The sequence below is a fragment of the Panthera onca genome, chromosome B3, assembly GCF_046562875.1.
Source record: "Panthera onca isolate mPanOnc1 chromosome B3, mPanOnc1 haplotype 2, whole genome shotgun sequence".
Lineage (NCBI taxonomy): Eukaryota > Metazoa > Chordata > Mammalia > Carnivora > Felidae > Panthera > Panthera onca.
Window position 1 is genome coordinate 28,919,105 of NC_138344.1, and position 20,768 is coordinate 28,939,872.

Genomic DNA, 20,768 nt, shown 5'->3' on the forward strand with positions numbered 1-20,768 from the left:
GTTACATACAAACTAACTTCACCTAACGTCTAGCTTCTATATCATAATTGTAAAGAAGGTTTTATTGTAAAAAATCTGAGATTGTTGACAATTTTTCCAAGACCTTCTTTTAATCTTGATATTCAATTTTTTTTAAGAGATGAGAGGGTCAGCATCATCTCTCTATTTTCTCTGTTTTTTAATTGCGGTGGCCTAACTCTGCCAAACCTTCATTTGTCTTCAGTTTCATTTGTAATTTGAGTTCAACAACATCATTTTCATCATCTATCTACATCTTTTCAAAGTTTGCAATTGAACCCTAAAATCACTTTGTATTGCATTAAGTGTTTTACAGGAGTATTCAACAACCCGGAAAAGACTGGCTAACAATGCCCATAGACTAAACAGGCATGCATATATGAAGGACAACTAGTTTTATAAGTGATTTGTTCATCTGAATATAATTTTGGCTTCCCTTTGCAATCTCATGACTATGGGGGCTTAAATAATAAATAGTGGGCTAACTAGAAGAGCTGTGCAGTTTGAGCAGATAGTGGCAAGAGATGAGGACAAGGGGAAAGTATCCACATAGCAATGTTGCCTCCCATAGTGAAAGAATATGGGCACATGTATATCAATACAATTTAAGAACAGCCAGTAAACAAGGTAGCCAGGAAAAGTAGATAGGAGAATCACCCAGCAGAAAAACTTTATAGGATAGTCATAAAAGCCACCACTCTAATAACACATTCTTAAAAATAAGAGTAATTTAAATAACAAAAAACCCAAGTTTTAAATTTTGTTTCAAATTCTTCCTGTAGAATGTATAAATCTCCCTAGAAATAGATCAGGTTTTTCTAGCCAGTGGGTTAAAACCACCCTTATAATACATTTAAGAGCCTCCCACTTAGATGTTAGCTTGCTACCAATCTTACAATATTAGTTTCAGTCTTACAGTATTAGTTTTTTGTCAGGCCTGACTCAGGGCACATTAGGAAAGAAAAACAAAATGTTATGTATGAGGCCAGCAACAAAACCACAGTGGAGACCAGTACATCTCAACACCTCAAAATTACTTACTATGTATTTAGGTATGGTAATAATAGATGGTATGGTAATACGGTAATAATTAGTGTTAGGCCTTTCAGCTTATTTCTTAAATAATTTTAAAAGCTTTTGTTTTTAGAATGTACAAAAAAAAACCCCAACATCAGGTCAAAATAATCTTTCTCTTCCTAAGAAAGTACTTGGATCACATCTTGTCAATGTGAATAAAAATTAGAAAGCGAGTTTTTCCTGAAGCCAAATATAATTTTTCTATGAAATACACCCAAAGAAACATGTCTATTCTGCTTAGCTCCATATTTACCTTTGTTTGGTGTTCAAGCATTTCCTTATGCTACAAAAACTGGCACACTTGGCTATTACTTCTAATTAATTTTAAAAAGGGCAAAAATAGAAAAGCATAATCTTAAACCTCATAAGGTTGAGTTAACAACTGGAATAAAACAAATGTCTGAAGTGAACAAAAACACTAAATGGACATTGGAAGAAAAAGTACATGCTCTGATATAAGGCAGTTAAAGTAAAACATCACTTTGGAATAAACATTTACTAGTAGTCAATGACGCAGAACTAAAAGACTGTTCCACACAAAAGCCAAGACTTTTATATCGACCCGTTCCACTGGAGTCAGCAATTTCTTCCTGAAGACTTTTACAGGGTTCTAACAATCTTTAGCATTTCTTATTATATAACTGAGAATGAGAAACTAATTTTTAAAAGGTATTTCTTAATTATATTAAAAGTGCAATGCTGAGCTATGGCAATATTCGATTCCAAAAAGTAAAAAAATATAATCCGGGCCACATATTGAGAAGATGCCATAGTTAACACTTCAATAATGCAATTTCACATGTGAATCAGTCTATTGTAAAAAGTTAAAAAAATCTTTTCCTCTCTTCATATATCCATTATTTACTAATAAGACATCATGACTAACAATGAACAAAAACTATCCTTGACATTGTATAGAAATAGACGTTTATACTATAACAGTTAAGGACACTGGGTTATAGGGAACAGAGAACTTAGTTCACAATAGCATATACAAATACGGACTCATTATTTTCAAAAAACAAAAAATCTTGAACTCAGTGATTGCTAAGGTTGGTTTAGTAGTGAATGAATTCATCAATATCTTCAATATTTTTGCTCCACTACACTGAACATATTGACCTTTTGTATTCATATTTGTTGTCTAATGATTGCAAGATGATCACTGCAGCTCCAAACATCATATCTAAGGTCAAAGCAAGAAAATGGGGTTAACCCCAGCCCTGTCTGACCCTTTATTTAGAAACAGGGAAAGCCTTCCATGAAGTTCTCCCCCCTCCCCCCCAGATTCATGGATTAGAATTATATTACTGCAGCAGTAAGAAAGGTTGCAATTAAATATTTAACTTCCTAATTTTTATGGTAGCAGTAAGGAATGGATATGGGATAGCCAACCAACAATGTCTGTCAGGCCTCAACTCAATATACACATGTGCACACACACACACACACACACACAATTTCTTACACATATGTTAAAAAGAACAGACTTATCATTTCTTCAAGGAAGACAACCCCACTATTTCACCCAATTACTGCATGAAATCAGATGTCTGGGTGATTTTCTATCTGTTCTATGTAGTACAAATATGGCAACTCTTATCTGACCATCTATATGGCTAAAAGATAACCTGTCTCTAAACGATTCCCTTTCTATATATATTTATAAAATAATGAAAAAGAAACAACACAGTGGCCTCAATAAAAATTCTATTTTTTTTTTAATGTTTATTTATTTTTGAGAGAGAGACAGAGCACCAATGGGGGAGGGACAGAGAGAGGGAGAGGAAGATACAGTATCTGAAACAGGCTCCAGGCTCTGAGCTGTCAGTACAGAGCCTGACCCAGGGCTTGAACTCGGGAATGGTGAGATCATGACCTAGGCCTAAGTCGGACACTTAACCGACTGAACCACCCAGGTGCCCCTCAATAAAAATTCTATTGCGAAAAGGGGACAACAGGAAGCACACAGTGGTCAACAGTTCACAACCCACATCATAATCTCATTGGTCAGAAATCAGAGATTCCTTAGCAGGCAATAAGGTAAACTCCCTGGTTAGCCAATCTGGCAGCTCTTAGTTTAAATCTCTGGAATATCTGCTTTGACATTGTCCTCTATGGCCATATCTAAGGTAGGTTTTGAAGCAGATGCCCTTCTCAGGGGCTCCACAGCTTTTGTAGTCTACTTCATGTTGGTTTGACTTAGGAAAGAAGGAATGTGGATTGCTTAGAAGGTAAAAACAATCACAACCAGCTGCCACCTCTATATTATAGTTCCCTCAAAGATGCATCAAGCTTCTGGGCTATTTTCTCCAGATCAATTCCTTGTATGAGTAACCATAGCCAAAAATCATTTCTGGAAATAAGTTTTAGGCCTGGAGATTTTCATCTCTTAGCTGAGAGCTTAGCATACTGACTTCTGAACTCTCATGAAAGATTTGAAGCAATTCTAAAAATAGTCCTAGGTGAGGAGGTACTGCACATAATCCTACAAAATTCCAAATTATGAGACTCCTTGTCCATTTAGAGTGTGAGCTAAAGGCAGAATACCTCCATAGCAAAGCTATATTTTGTTGCCCCCACTGCTCTCGTGCTGAGGGGCAGTAATTTGAGTTCACCCCCTTCTCTAGGATCCTTCTGAAAAGCCACAAAAAGTAACCAACACATGACAACATTCCAAATTTCTCCTACCATTTCTCCTAACACTGCAGCTTCAATTTGCACAGTCAGCCTTCCAAGAAACAGTAGGCACAGGTTAATCAAATGCTTTGCTATTATACAACAAAGGTTACAACTTTTCTCCCCCTTTTTTCCCCCATAATAAGCCTGGAGGTAGGCAGTCTAAGGTTGGACACTGTCCAACAATGTTCTTGACTCTTTTGATCCTTCTCCTCCACAGTCCTCAGTTTGTTTGGAATCACATTTTCAGTATCATGCTTGCCATCTCATGGTTGCAAGATGGCTGCTACATCTCCCAGCTGCATGTCTGCAGTTAAGGCACAAAGAAAGTGGAAAAAGTACCAGCCACCTAACAGTCTCTGTATTAGGAAAACAAAAGCCTTCCCTAAAGTCAGCAGACTTGTCTTCAGGATCACTGGCAAAAGAGAATGGGATGGTTATAAATGACTTTAACTAGGGTTTTTTGCTTGAAGATGGGCACATTGTTGCCCCTAAGAAAATGAAGGTGAGCAACAGGGAATGGGTATTAGAAAGGTCACTAAGAATATCTGCCATGCATAGGTATTTATAGTTTTAAGAGAACATTTAACAAATAAAAACCAATCTCTATTTGGTGAAATTTCAGGCAATATAACAGAAGTGGCAGGGGTGGGGGTAAGGACCTCAGGCAGTGCTACAGAAATATATTTTAAGTAAAGAGATCTCTACTCATCCTACTTAGGAGTCCATCCCTGAAATTAGCACCCTTTAGCAACTCAGTTTTTCACAGACTTTCCCTTCCTTCAATTCTGAACCCACAGATTCTCTAAAATACCCATGTTTATTAACAACCGTTTCTATGGCAGCAGAGCCCCTGGTGGTAGGGCACAGGGGTGGAGGCTATTTATAAGTTAAGGACTGACAGTACATGCCAATAGCAGCTATTATTGATGATATCCTTGAGGAATTTCTGAAAGAGATAAATTTTGTGAAAACAAACAAACCAAAACAAAAAACAAAAAAACAAGACATATTCATGGTGCTTGTTGTTCACCAAGAAACTTCTTGATTATAATTTGGTTTCCCATCTAGGTCCAACACCTGAAAGAAAAATACACTGAGCATCCTGGTATGACTGGTTTATGTAACAGTTTTATCTCACTGCAAAGTAATAAATTTACATTCTGGCTTTACATATTCAGCTAATGAGGTTGTTAGACTAATGTAATGCTCTATGAGACATTTAATGACCAGATCAGGTTTCTAAGACCACAAAACTGAGAGTCAGATCCTGGTAAATTCACTAAGTAAGGTTATATTACCAATGTGGTCTTCTGAATAACAGCAACTGGCCTAACCAAAGCAATAGCCCTTCACATCACTAAGTGTACTGGCATGACTTCTTTAACACATTTATAGAAGGGGAAAAAAATTTAAAAAAGGGGGGGGGGGCACTTGGGTGGCTCAGTCCGTTAAGCATCTGACTTCAGCTCAGGTCATGATCTCACGGTTCATGGGTTCAAGTCCTGCATCAGGCTCTGTGCTGACAGCTGGAGCCTGGAGCCTGCTTCAGATTCTGTGTCTCCTTCTCTCTCTGCCCTCCCCTTTTCATGCTCTCTCTCTCTCTCAAAAATAAATAAACATTAAAAAAAATTTTTTAAAAGAAGCACTAAGTCAATTTTCATTCTACACAACAGCTCACAAAAGCCATTTTTTATGTAAATTGTGCCACTTATCAATATACTCAAGTCACCAATGTTTCAAAGAACAGTTTCAAGCAACCTTCAACTCACAATTTATATATATATTATACATATATTTCACATATATATATGTTTCATATATATACATATATATACATACACTTATACATAATATATGTATTATACATATTATACATATTATACATATGTATTATACATTATGTATTATACATAATATATGTATAAGTGTAAGTATATATACAAAGGTATATAGTATAAGGGTTAAGGGCATGGATTCTGGAACCAGAGACATAGAATGCGAATCCCAGTTCCACACTGAAGCATTCCACCACAGAATAAGTGTGTGACACTGGGTAAAATCTTTGCACCCAATTTCCTCACCTATACGAGGCAGCTTGAGGCAGAATAAGAGTGCTTACTTCAAAGAGTTTTCTGAATATAAAATGAATCTATACATGTAAAGTGCCTGGCACATAAGAAACAGTCAACAAATGTTAGCTATCATTACTCTTTTTTTTTCAGTTTATTTATTTATTTGAGGGGAAAGGCACAGAGAGGGAGAGGGAGAATCCCAAACAGTCTCCATGCTGTCAGCACAGAGCCCCACGTGAGCCTCAATTCCACAAACCATGAGATTATGACCTGAGCCAAAATCAAGAGTCGGACACTCAACCAACTGAGCCACCCAGGTATCCCAGCTATCATTACTCTTAATGGGAAAACCTAAATAGTGCATGGCTGCATTTTATGCAAATAGGAAATGATTTGATAATAAAGATTCATTTTATATATAAAATTCGAAATAACACAGATTCTTCCAAATTAATAATTCATCAAGAATTACAGTTTCAAAGCTGACTGGTGAGTGATTTAAAAAACTTTCAAGGGGCGCCTGAGTGACTTGGTTGAGCATCCCACTCTTGATATTGTGCCAGGTCATGATCCCAGGGTTGTGAGATCTCCCTCCCTCTGCCCCTCTCCCTCACTTGTGCACTCTAAAAAAGTAAAATAAAATAACTCTTTTAAGCTACTGCCACGTGGCCATAGCAAACTTTCCATTCTTTGCTGCTAAGAATAGTCTTGAATTATCCAGGTCTCCTACAAAATGCTACAGCTCTACACAGAGATATAAAGAAGATAAAAATCATAGCTTTCCAACACAACCCCTTAGTGTTATCCCTAGCACCCTAGCCTTTCTAAAGGTTTCCTATGGCTTTGAAGACTAGACACTCTACAATCAACATCCAAACAGAGTTAAGTCTCTGAACACTGTCCCAGGAAAACTCTTCTTGAAATAAATGGTCAGTCAGCCTAGTGATTTTTCACATGTATGTGCCCTTCTCAGGCCTGGAATAATTACTATCTTCTCCCATTTTCCTCAGTATACATAACTGGTCATCTTTAATATTTTCTTGCTCATAAAGAAATATTCTCTTAATGGCCCTGATTTTCCTCTAACATGTGCCTACTTTTCTCTTTAACTCAAATACTACCTTCATTTCTGTTTTAGTCACCTCCATCAGCATGTTGTTTTTCCTTTTGCCTCTGACCATCACATCTTCACACTCAACCCCCCTAAATCACACTCACTCCAATTCTTTGACTTCTCAAGCCATTCTTAACTCTCCACCCCATTCCCCATCGACTAGAGTCCATTTCTTTTTTTTTTAATTTTTTAATGTTTATTTATTGAGACAGAGAGAAGAGAGCATGAGCAGGGAAGGGCAGAGAGAGCAGGAGACACAGAATCTGAAGCGGGCTCTAGCCTCTGATATGTAAGCACAGAGCCTGATGTGGGGCCTGAACCCACAAGCTGTGCGATCATGAACTGAGCCAAAGTCAGACACTTAACCAACTGAGCCACCCAGGTGCCCCTAGAGTCCATTTCTCTAAGGATAAACTCTTTTTATCCTAAGTTTATTTTTTACTTCTCTGCAGTTCATTTTTAATAAAAATCTGGTTTTCCTTTAACTCACAAGGTGCATTTTCCAATATAACTATTTAGTCCTTACTTTCCCCTCTTTCTCGGAATCAATGGAAAGAAGTGAGAACAGTCTTGTCTTTGTTCCCAAATGCCATTTTCAGATTATCCCACCATGGTCCACTTATTGTTTGACATTGCCACCTTATCGCACATTTCAGAGAGCAGTCCTCAACAATCCTGAACACACTCATCTTTAAATTTATCCTCCCATCCTTCTCTTGAGTCTTGATAAAAATGATTCATTAAGAGTCCATAATTCCATTTCTGTCAGTGTTAATATATATTCATATATGAAACGGAAAAATTAAACGTGTTAATAATGGTCACATGGCCAACAATGGAACTGAATAAAATATATGACTATTTCTGGGCTCATAAAATAACTTTATAACTTTCCATGATACTCCTGAAGTCAAGTTCTATAAATTTACATATTCTATCATTAGAAATATACCATGTTATCTACTGCCTTAGACATAAATCACTGTGTTTTTCAAAATCAACCATAGCATCATAAAATTAGATGGATGTATAAGGGGATTAGATGGATGTATAAGCTATTCTTGGCAGATGATCAGGCTACTTAGACCTTTTATAAAGCAGATTCTACAATTTCCTAACATAAATCCTTCTAATCTTAAACATCTTAATTTCAAAATCTTTGATTTTTCTAATGTAAATTTATCCTGCTGTGTTTCCCCTAAGGAGATGGGAAAAGGACAGGTACCATTCTCAGTATGACAATATCTTACCTGCTGGAAAAGTATGATTACCTCTTAGGCTTTGTTTTCTAAGCTCAACAACTTGGACGATTTTCCAGACTCCTATTCTCCAAAACTTTCTTAACCTTCTTTAGTTCTACTCGTATTATTTTTAAATCACAAAGACCAGACTTAGATTTAGCCAGTTTACAGAACTTTGTTGTCTGTGATGCTTTTATAGTTAATACATAATTGAACAGGATTCTACACGTACAGGCTTCTGAAATGAGACTCCAGCTTCTATAAATTAAAAGTTACAGAACTTCCATACTGTGGAGTCTACCTTATTGTCTCTTAATTTAAACCCATAATCTATGGTTACAGTTGACAAATCATGGCTGTATGTATGGTTCCAAAACATTAGAAAGAATTAACAAATACTTACCTGATTTGTCCTTGGGTGAAACTTTTTTCCTCCTAGATTGCAGAGTAGAGAGGCAACTGGCTCTCACTTTATAGTTCACCTCTATTTCTTCTGCTTTGATAGAAATTATGGCAGCCATAAAGAAACATAAAAATGGGAAATATTTTACGTAACAATTTTAGTAACATATGAAGAGAAGGAAAGTAGAATCTGTTTACCAATTTCATATGAGCCTTTCTTTTACCTAGTGATACCCTAGCAGAAATTTTACTTTGTTAATATATTTAATTTCTCCTCCTTCACCAACCTTTTTTTTAAGCCACAGGAAAACTATTCATTATTAAATACAAGGCTAAAAGTTGGGTTAAGAGGGAAATAGAATTTTATTAAAAGGATGTTGAATGGGGGAATGTCCTTTCAAGCAGGGAGTTCTGGGGGATGGCAAGGAATTATATTTCTTTTATTATAAAAGTTATTTTTTGTATTATGTCTCTACCAAGAAAAAATATTATGCATAGAGAGTTCATAAGAATTGTCATTTCAATAAGGTAGTAACCTTCATGAAAAAGGAGGAAAGTGGCATACAGTATCATCTGTCTTCCTCTTTCAAACTCCCATGCCCCAAAAGGCTTTACTTTATATGGCACTGAGAAGATAAAGGCAGTGGCTCACAAGACCTTAATTATATAAAAGTAGCATATATGAATAACATAAGTTTTTATAACAAGCCAATTTTGGGAATGCACAATCCCAAAGAAGTTTATGCTCCTTCTGTAGTCCTACAAATAATGAACACAAAAGTTTTATTAATAGTGTAATTTTGTAACTTCAAAACATCAAAAACTCATTGAGGCACAATTTGATGTATACATGTGAGTCACTTGAGGCACTGGGGTTGAACTTGGGGTCTCTGAATCAGGATCTTGGTTCCTGAACCTACTAGCTATGTGATCTTGAGCAAGTTACTTAATCCCTTTGTACCTCAGTTTTCTCATCTATAACTATACCTTCTTAATAGGGGCTGTTTTAAGAAAAATAGGATTCCATCAATAAACACAGTCATGTGCTTGCTAAGTTTTAAAATAGACCAATCTTACTATAGTTGGAATATAGGATCATTTTCCTTATATACATATTCATTATATACACATACATATTCATTATATACATATATATTCATTATACACACACACACATATAATATATATATACACTGATATTCCATTTTGGCACATGAATTATGTAACCAAAAGAACAGTTTCCTCATGAAGAACAAGTAAAGTTCCAAATATTAAGCTTATAGTAAAGCTCAATTCATTTGAATACCATCCACTTTGTGATCATTTTAGCCCAATGGTATATTCAGAACATGACATACAGAGGGGGTTTGCCTTTAAGACCTCCTCTCCTATGTGACAAAATTATTTCAAATAATGATCATGAAATGAAACAAATAATAATATCCAGGAAAGAAACAGATCATGAAATTCTTTTATTCAACTCCACGTCTATGCCAATATAAGTATTATAGTACCCCCAAAAAAGTAATGGAATTAATGTTTTTGAAAAAAGGAAAAACTTAAACCTACATATTGGTTTGTTGACATACTAAATAAAAACATTACACCTCCTAGTCTCTTGATTTGTTCTTTAGTTTTAAAGCAAATATTAACAAAAAGAATAAATTTCAAAGTTAAAAATATTCTCTGATTCAATTATTTAAAAGAATGATTTCACATATGAACTAAAATGTGTACTTACCAACCCAAAATATTACACCATCAAGTTTGCACTTTGTTTTACTCTTGAGTTTACCATACAAATGAAAACTCTAACTGGTCACACAGAGTAACAACACTGAAGCAATCAGTTTCTGTTTCTTCATCCTTATAATCACTGTGCTACCACTGTTTATTAATAATTATTTAAATGAGAGATATAGACCAAAGGAGTTGTAGACATGAACTGTGCCCAAAGCTCTGAATTACCCTGAATTGTTATGAATCTACTTGGGGAAATACCCATATAGATGAGTCTATGTTTACTGAAGGCCAACTATATGACTGGGAGTTCTGTGAATTAACTTCCATGTAGAATATAGTTATTAAATGGTAATTAAAATGTGCTAACTTACAGCTTATATATACATTATTAAAACTAACTAGAGAAATTGTTTAGAACTTAGACTGATAGATTTTTATCACCGACATTGTTTAGAATTTCTGATACATAAAAATTACCAGTAATAAGAAGTAGACAAACTTTTAGTAGGTTTGTGATAGTTTAGATTTTCTAAGGACAATGAGAATTACTACTGCCTACACCCAAGGTGATGCCCTTTTTGCCCCACTCTTTGAACGCCCACTGTTCAAGGTGAAATCTACCATCAAGGTACTATCCTTGAAGATGGGTTTGCTGAATTATATTTAACCTACTTGTAAGAAAACCTTTTTAATATGAATTTTTAATTTTTTTAATGTTTATTTGGTTTTGAGACACAGAGAGAGAAAGACAGAGCACAGGATGGGGAGGGGCAGAGAGAGAGGGAAACATAGAATCTGAAGCAGTCTCCAGGCTCTGATATGTCGGCACAGAGCCCAATGTGGGGCTCGAACCCACCAACGGTAAGATCATGACCTGAGCCGAAGTCGGACACTTAACCAACTGAGCCACCCAGGCGCCCCTAATATGAATGTTAATTGAAGACCTACTGCGTGTATGGTAGTATGCTTTGTGTTTTATCCACACAAGACTGTATGCACATGAATTTTGCTGATTTTAATTCAATCATATTTATTCATTAAAGCTATCTCAGCAGGATTTTTTAAGAGCTCTTTTGTTAGCACTTATTTGTCTATACTTAAATGTTTAAAAAAGTATCACACAAAGTCACATATATTGCATTTTTCAGGATTCTCACTAACTCAGATTGCCTTCTTCCTGTGTGTTCCAAATAAATGAAGAAGCATCATAAACCAACATTTAAAAAAGGTTTTAAAACAGATACATAAACATTAACAATTTAAGATCTCTTGGTATTAAATTTCACAAATCATGTGGCATCAGATTTATATGTTCCATTTTTACAAGCAACTACCTCAAGAGAACAAATTTTAACCCTGATATCAATCTTTTTTCAGATAGTCACAAGATCAACATAATCTCTAATCTGCCCTCTCATAATCTTACAGCAGCATATATGCACAAACTTTCTGATTATGTGATTCTAGTACTCTTGAAAGAGTCTTTTTAACTTAAAGAAAATCGGACTTACCTCAAAAGACATTTTGGTATGGGATATTATGCCAATTACAACCACATTAAAACCGGGTATATCTGGCAAGAAAGTGACATACAAGGCTTAAACCCAGTTAATTTCTTCCACTCCTGCTTGATAACCCCATTTTCCTATGGCTGGGGAGCTCCCTCACCCACAAAATTCCCTCTGGTTTAGTTACCTAGTCTTCTGAAGCATACCTGTTCTGTTTAAACAGTTAGGGCAGTTAAAAATAAAAATCACATGCCACTTTCTGCAGATTAGATTTTAATGGATTTGAGGTAAGGCTCCAGAATCTGATTTTAAACAAGAGTCCCCAAGTGATTCTTGTAGGCAAGTTTAAGAACAAGCTAAAGAGGCCTGCCAGAGCTGTTCAGTTCCTCTAAACGGATCAGCCTCAAGGGCTAGTCCTCCTCTGGGTGTTAGGGGTATTTGAAAACAAGAACAGGACAAGTTTGGAGAAAGCAGAACGCCATCTTGTCTACCTATCTCTGTTTTCAACACCCTGTATAATTTACCTAAAGGGGCGAAGATTTTAATTTGCAGTATGTGCTGTGAAGTAGGATACCACCAGGGGTCAGCATAGAGCTGATAAATTATAGGTGTTCAGGGATTTTTGACTTCACACTACCACCTAAAATGGTTGCACCTACATTTTCCATAAACTCAGATTACCAAAAAACGGGGGGTGGGGGGGGCAGTTGGGGCATCACACTTAGAAGACACAGGTAAAAGATGTTAGTACGCAATTTCTACATAGTTTTCTCATTCTCTGTCTTTATGAACAGCCATTGTAGACAGAAAGTTCCCTTGAAGTAGCATTGTACCTGGAACCAAAAATTGTATTAGACTACAAAGACTCCAGGTAACTAAAGTGATGTTCCAATTTGTCTGTAAATTTCAAAATACTTGTCCTACTCTTTTAACTAGCATTGTAACTGGGTGCTTTTCAACGGTATTAATCAAATCTTTAAAGTTCTACTAAGTGGGGGAAAACTAGAGTGGATAACAATGTTGGCCAACTATGCTAAGGCTTTTTTTTTTTTACACCTTTTTTTGAGTGTAATTAAAATGCTTCCACCCCGTCAGAAAACTATACTCCCCTCACCCCCATTTCATCCATCCTCCCAAGATTTCTTGACACATCCCCACTTTCTCCCTTCCAGTCCACATTTCTTTCTTCTGGAAATGTAGAAGAAAAATTCTCTGGCAACCCAGGTAGCTTCTACAAATATCACCTCCAAGGCTTTTTTTCCCTCTGAAATTGCACCATTAGGGTAAGAAACACAGATGAGGGGTGGCCTGAAGAAGAAATTTTACCTATTCCCAGCTTGCCAAATTAGATACTCACACCCTACCCAGACATTCCTGAGTCTGAGAAGAGCATGATGCAGCCCCCGGGGGCAATTGCTTGACCTAGGTTTTTACTCTTTCAACTCCACAATTTTCATCTTTTAGCTAGGAAAGCAGAAGAGGAGGAGGAAGCAAGAATGACAAAAACACTCCTGGGAGGCCAAATGGGCCTAAACAAAACCAAAATCTGCTTCAGAAGAGGTAGGAGATCCAGAAAATAAGGTTGTCTGCAGAGCCAAAGGCTACACTGAAGTGTCCTAGAAAGGAAGATTTCCAAACTTTTCAAGTATCTTAACAAAAATGTCAGGACCCCATAGGAAAATGGCTGTATTTTTAGCATGAGTTGATACAGACTACAAATAAAAGCTATGAATCCCAGAAGCTGCCATAGAGACCATGTTCCACTGCTCACGGCACCTGCAGACATTAGACTCGTGCATATATATGCGAGGACTCTTTTAACCTACAGAGAAAAACTGTGGTTGCATCCAGAATCCTCACCTACTCCACTTACCCACCTGCTAACCAAGGAACTATGGTCCTAGAACTCAATGAGGTCAGTATCATCTCCAAGGGGTGAAATCTTACTATATGTATAAGATTCAGCTACACTTAACCGTAAATAACTATACAGTTTATCAATCATATTTGAATTTCATGTGGGGGTGCGGCGATTCGTGAGCAAAATGTCTAAATGTCTTAAGAGGACGATAATGGATAGGGAAAAAAAGGTTGAGAAACACTGCCCTACAAGGGTCCTGGGCTGAGACTATCAAATGAGGCTTCTGCTAGGTATTTTTATTCCAAGACAGCACATGGAGGGTCAGGGGTTTCTGATTCTGTTACGACCTTGGCCAGAAAGAGGTGGTTTTCCCCTGGGTGGCCTCAAAACGTAGAGGGTAATGCCTGCCATTCGCTCCCTCGCCGAGTGCCATGTGCGGATGTAACGAAAAACCGGCAAAGAGCTCGGGAAACTGCAAAGCGCTGCACCAAAGCCAAAGGAGGTTTCTTAGCTTGATCGTACGAAATCCCCCAGGCGGGGCCCTGCCGGCCAGCGCACTTGTTGCTTCCCCGAGGCGCCCCGCCCGCCTCCAGCTCAGATCTTCCTTTCGCTACCCCCTCCTCTCCTCCACACATGCACACGCGCCCCCACCCCGCCCCCCGACTCGGCCGCGCGACCCCCTCACCCACGCCACGACGCCGGCGCGCTGCGTTCGGGCCCTGGCGGCTGCCTAGCCCCCGCCCCCTGCCCGGCTGCAGCCGCCAGCCGGACCCGCCGAGACTGCTGTTTCCTAGACAGCCGCGCCGCCGCTCCGCAGCCGCCGGGGGCGCGCGCGCGGACGGCGGGAGGCGAGGGCGCAGGCGCGGGCCCGGGTAAGCCGCCGGAGCGAGACCGCGCGCGCGCCCCCGAGCGCGGTGGGCGGAGGAGCCCAGGGAGCGGCAGAGCCGCGAGGGGGCGGGGGGGCGGACAGGGGAGCCCCGGGAGCGCGAGCTGCGGCCGGCACCGCTGCAGAGCCAAGCGAATCCCGAGCCCAGGCAGCAGGTATGTGTCCTCGAAGCCGGCCGTGGCTGGGGCTTCCCCGCCTCGGTGTCCGGGTCCTGTGGCCGGGCCCGAGGTAGGGGCCAGTCGAGGTTTGCAGGATGCGTGTCCGGGAGGGCTGGGATCTCACCGCTGACCTTCATCCCCGCTCGCCAGGGGAGCAAGAGGAGGGTGCGTGGGGCAACCCAGGACTTCAGTGCCAGCCTGGGAATCTGCTTCTCGTCACATGCTCCTTATTTATTTTTGCAAACTGCTCTGGTTCGGGTCCAGCTGCAGATGTTTTACCTCCCATTCTTTGCCTCCGTGTGCCATCTTGCATTTATTAATAAAACATGCAAGCTGGGGTGTGTGTTGGTGGGGGGGGATTGCTGCTGGGGGAATCCCATTGCAGTATGGGATGAGTGGCGCCTATTTTCGGTTTTCAGGCGTGGTATTGAAGTGGAAATCCCACACCCTGGGCATTTGTGGCTTGGTTGGTCGTGACCACTTCCTACTGGGCTTCCCCCATTTGTCTGGAGGCGCTACAGCGGCAGGATGGGCTGTCAGGAAAGGATGGTGGGTTTTCACCGTCAGGCCAGAATCCCCTTCAGGGGATAGGTGCAACCTAGGGCATACAGTTCCCTGCTTGCTAACTTGCCAAGGAGGCTTAAACCCCGAAAATTGTTTCCCTTGGTTGCCAAGAGGAGGCCTTGAACAGAACCCTCCAGACTTGCATACTCAAACTCATTAAGGTTTTGCATCTGAAGATGACTAAAGCTTGCCACCTGTTGGAAGTCAGACCCCATGAAATCTTCCATAATTTAGCCCACCAATCCTTGCTTCAGTCACTAATACCTAGCGATAAGCCCATATTGGTTCTTCCTATCTTCTTTAATACTGCTTGGCTTTTGTTTCTTTTAAAATAAAACCTCTGATATGATGCTCCATATGTTATAAATTACATGATTTGTTTATATTCCATATACTTAATAACATCATATCCTAAAGACTAAATTTCTTTAGTGTGTATGTTACCTATTTCTTAGTTTGTCACCTTGCTTCAAGCATCAGTCGGAAAAGTGGGATATATGTTTTCACTGTGGTAAAAAGAATAGTAAAAACTAGAAGCGTAGAATATAAATGGTTATCACAAGACATTGGGATATGGCAGTAGAACTAATAGCTTGTAAAATATAGTCTGTGTGCCATATCTGATCATGAGGACACATTCTTAAATGCTCATATGTGCCAGGTACTGAGCTAAAGGCTGTTTGTGCACGATCTCATTTGGTCCTTAAAACAAACCTATTATCTGCATGTTGAAGATGAAGAAGCTAAGACTAAGAAAGGTTAGCTAACTTGCCCAAGGTCACACAGAGCCACGATAAAGGTGCACACTCAAAAGCATGTAATTGCTGGGGGTGGAGGGGTATTGGAAGGAACCTTTAACCCTGGTGCTGCTGCTGTATCTGCATTTGCATTTAGATCAAGCTTATGCATGAGCATACATACTTGGATCCGATTTTCCATTTCATAGATTCCACATCAGTCTTTGCAGCTTTCCAGTAAGAGAAACTGTTGTTTCAGAATGGGTCTGTGGAATTTTTTGAGGTGGCACTGAGCCTATAAAAAATGGTGTCTTAAACATGCTTCCATTTAACTCTCTCAAACAAGCAGTTAAGTTCAAAAAGTTGTTTCCCTTCAGATTTAAATCTGTAAAATGTATATGCATCAGATAGAATGAGTCACTCATGTTTTTCATTATTGCATCCCACTCCAGTCTTGCCACCCTGCACACTGGCTTCTGGTCTCACTGCTAGTCATAAGAACAACATTACCTATCACACTTGTATGTGAGTGTCTTAATGGGGTGAAGGAATCCATTCCAGTCACGGACCATAATCCAGTCTCTGCGAGAGCAGAGCAGTTATTCATTTGAAAATCTTAGTATCTGTGCATTCAGCTATGGATGTCTACTTAATCATTTTTTTGCAAGCGCATTATTATAATGCAAATATTGGATTTTGCTACACATTCCTAGTAGTTCTCCATAGACTTAGAAATTGCTATAGTTCCATTAATGGAAAAAGCACTCTATGGGGCTACAAACTTTTATATTCAGGTCACATATTTAAGATGGTCGTGAAAAAGGTATAGGTAAATATAAGGGATTATTTGAAAATGATATCCCATGGAAGTTACAAGTTTGTAATCACAAATTGGTGACTGATACTAGGTAGGAAATATAAGACTATCTTGTAAATTTTCTTCCTTGGACAATATGACTGGTTTTAGAACACCGTATTCTTACTTTTTTCATTATACTGTGTTGTGTTGACAGTAAAGCAGTTTGTGTAGCCATTTTGCCTCATGGAAAACATTCGGTTGTGGAAGAGCACATTCCCTAGTGCTTATGGAAATGCTGAGATGGAGTCTTCCCTCCCTGGGGATTTCCAGTCTATGCTTCAGATAAACTCAAGATGAGTCCTGGTGTTACTGGGGAAGCAGCAGAAAGTAAAGAGAGGTGTTGTTTGATTTCTGGAGAGGAAATGGATTTTCCTATGTAGAGCATCACTATCTTCTTCAGTAAGAAATCTCATAATTAAAAAGCATCCAAGGGGCACCTAGGTAGCTCAGTCAGTTGAGCATCCGACTTCAGCTCAGATCATGATCTCCCAGTTGGTGAGTTTGAGCCTTGTGTCGGGCTTTGTGCTGACAGCTCACAGCCTGGAGCCCACTTCAGATTCTATGTCTCCCTCTCTCTCTGCCCCTCCCCCACTCATGGTCAGTCTCTCTGTCTCTCCCGAAAATAAATAACATTAAAAAAAAGTTAAACTAGGAAAAACCGTATGGTCAACTATGGATGCTTAAGCATTATTTTTTCCTCTCACCAAGTGTCTTTTTGGGGTTTTTTGGAGGTGAGGAGAACAACTAAAATTTTGCCAAGCTATGGCTAGCATGCATTGCAATGACTGATTGTAATGCACATTTTAATGTATCATTGAGTAAGACACTGGAAACTGGCTTATTTGTCTTTCTTTGACCTTGTAAACTACTTAGTTGTGAAATGTGTTTTTTGTTATAGTATTCTTAATTTAGTATTCTTTAAAATGATATTTTTTTCAGGGTCAACAATCTTGAGTCATAAAAGAAGTTCACAGCTTATTTTTAAGATACTTTATTTTCATCAGTCTCTTTTTCTCCCCTTGGTGGCAGCCATTTTAAGAGTTTTAATTTTATTAAGAAAATGGTTCACAATCCATAAGTTAATCCATTCCGTTTCCAAACTGGACCAGAGTTCACAGTTGCTGGCCAGGCACACCCACCATAAGACCCACCATAAGACCTTCACCCACCATAAGACCTGTAGTTCAGGTCTGATCTGTGAACCCTCTAGCTCCCTTTGGCCTTATTTGTACCCAGTTTCCCCACATAGAAGGTGTAAGAGTTCCTAAAGTTAGGTCACACCAGGCATCCTTGCTTGGGTAAGCAAGATGGAATGGTGGCTACTCAATAGGAGAGGGCCAGGAAATCACTTCTTCTGCATCAACACTAGCCTATATTGTGATTTCTGCTTGCAAATGTAGTATGTATTCATTGTAAAATGTCAAGCATTACATAAATATAGAAGATAGAAGATAAATGATTAGAATCTTTAGTAATCTTACTCCTCAGCAATAGTCAGCATTAATAGTTAGGTGTGAATTCTAGATTTTTGAATGTGGATACTAAAATATTACTGTTTGCCAACCGTACTATATACATAGATGCATACTGGTTTGCAGGGTTTTGTTTTTTTTTTTCTTTTTTGTACTCCTAGAGACCCTTGAATGGCATAGTTCTAGACATGTTTGCTCAACCACAATGAGAGCTAGATGAAAGGAACCCTGTAACCAGGAGAAGAGGCAAGGGACTAATGTGTGGTAGGTAGGAACTGGGCATGATCTGTGTCCTATGATAGATTTACATTCTGTATCTCCTTTAACCCTTTACAGTTATCCTTTGTGGTTAACTGTGTATAGGTGTGGAGACAGGGGAGTCCAAGGTACAGGAGATTTAAGGAGCCAAGCTAAGTTCAAGCCCAGATCACTGTGGCTCAAACTCAGGGCTTTTTCAGAATACAGAATGAATAGCACTCTGCCTGTGCCCATCCACACTGACCTTGCTGTTCCCCCTACCTCAGAGCCTTAGCATTAGTGGTTCCCTGTCCTGGAATGTCCTTCCCACAGATACCTGATTGGTTTACTCCCTCACCTCCGTTTGGCTTTGCTTGAAATCTGACTACTCCTTTAAAATGAAGCACTCGGGGCACCTGGGTGGCTCAGTCGGTTGGGCTTCCAACTTCAGCTCAGGTCATGATCTCACAGTCTGTGAGTTCAAGCCCTGCATCAGGCTCTGCACTGACAACAGCTCAGAGCCTGGAGCCTGCTTCAGATTCTGTCTCCCTGTCTCTCTGCCACTCCCCAGCTCACACTCTGTCTCTCTCTCAAAAATAAAATAAAATCATAAAAAAAAATAAAATGAAGCACTCTCCAATGAGCATTCTTAGCTCTCCTCCCTGCTTTGTTTTCATTCATAGCCCCTCCTAATTTACCATATAAATTGGTTATTTTATTTATTGCCCATCTCCCCCACCCCCACCCCGGGCATGAAGGCTCTAGAACACAGGGATTTTATCTATTTTGTTTACTTCCCGAACCCTGATGTTAAGGAAAAGAACTGACAAGTCACTGTGGCATCCTTGAATCTTTCCAGCCTTCCACTCTTCTTGTTTCTGTTAGCCCTTACACTTCCATGTAGTGAGCAGTGGGGAACAGCAAGGGAAGCAGAGAAGAATCAGGAGAGATCTCATCTTACTCTTAAGTGGGTGTCTGGGAGAGAGGAACCTCCCAGATAGACTCAGGAAAATGGAAAGAAAGTTGCCTGAGGGTTGGATGTGTGACAAGGTAGCAGGAAGTACAGGGGGGTTGGTGTAGAGGTCTTGGACCAGGAGAGAGACTTAGGAGTCAGCCACAGCAAGGAGACATTTGGAACTTTGCGATCAGATTGGCCACAGAGGAAAGCATGTAGATGAGAAGGGAGGAGGAGTGAAGAAAAATGAGGGTGGGGGTTGGGTCTGGGTTGGATAACTCAAGAGGAGCGTAAGGGATTGTGGGATTCTCCCGAGGACAGTCATGAAATGGTGAAGGTAAATGGAGGCAAGAGAAGCAGAAGAGGGTCTTGGAGAACAGAAAGGATTGAGACACCACTGGTTTCCTTGCCCCTGGAAATGAGACACCACTGGTTTCCTTGCCCCTGGAAAATGCTCTGTAGATGTATGTGAGCTTACCTGAGGAAGAGTGTGTGTGCTTCATAGAGACTTCTGGAAGCATACATTCTGGTGTGCTAAAATAACTCTCAGAGTTCTCACTACATCTTAGTAATTCTGGTTTAGGATTTGGAGATGGAAGAGGTGCATGGGTATGAGGGAAGGCAGGGACGAAGGAGAGAGTTGATAGATGAAATTAGAACACGAAGGAAGGAGAAAGGGGATGAGTTAAGATCTTTGCCAAAAATGGAAGTTTTTGGATAATCTGTGGGTTTCAGTGATTTGTAACTGGTTTTCAAAGGGTCTGAGGACCTTCTACCGAATGCCATGTGGGTTTATTTCGAAAGGAGATTCTTGGGCCCGAGCCCAGACTTCCATAAAAACTACTCTGTAGCTAGGACAGGGGCTGATAATGCATGTTCCCACAGCTCATTAAAACAAAGAATTTTAATAAGTATTCTGCTCTTTGCAGGCCAGGGTTTTGGAAGTCCAGACTGGGATCAGGCAGCTGTTCTTTGGATTTCAGTCTAAAGCCAGAACATACACATTCATTTTCGCTGCTCTCTTTTGGCTCAAAACAGATCTGAAAAGAGTTCTTTCATCTGTGATTCCCTCACGGTCTCCTACCTTAGTTACGAAACTGCCATTGTGTCCAGCCAATGCAGTATATAAAGTCAAGTAACCTTTCACCCATAATGGTGTCCCTTCAAACAGTTAAATCGTTG

General features: G+C 39.5%; 2 protein-coding genes across 2 annotated transcripts in view; one reads left to right on the forward strand and one right to left on the reverse strand.

The window, feature by feature from the left end:
• The window catches only part of LOC132668848 (uncharacterized), a 90,622-nt gene extending 75,723 nt beyond the window's left edge, over window positions 1–14,899 (reverse strand). Inside the window, exons 1-3 of the mRNA XM_060617947.2 lie at window positions 14,404–14,899; window positions 11,861–11,922; window positions 8,608–8,700 (exon numbers count right to left, since the gene is read on the reverse strand). Of these exons, the coding sequence (XP_060473930.1) occupies window positions 8,689–8,700; window positions 11,861–11,922; window positions 14,404–14,899 (570 nt within the window). The 3' untranslated portion in view covers window positions 8,608–8,688. The remainder of the gene's footprint in view (window positions 1–8,607; window positions 8,701–11,860; window positions 11,923–14,403) is intronic.
• Window positions 14,645–20,768, forward strand: part of TMEM266 (transmembrane protein 266) — a 124,671-nt gene continuing 118,547 nt past the window's right edge. The window contains exon 1 of the mRNA XM_060617944.2: window positions 14,645–14,759. The gene's annotated coding sequence lies outside the window, so the exon portion shown is untranslated. The remainder of the gene's footprint in view (window positions 14,760–20,768) is intronic.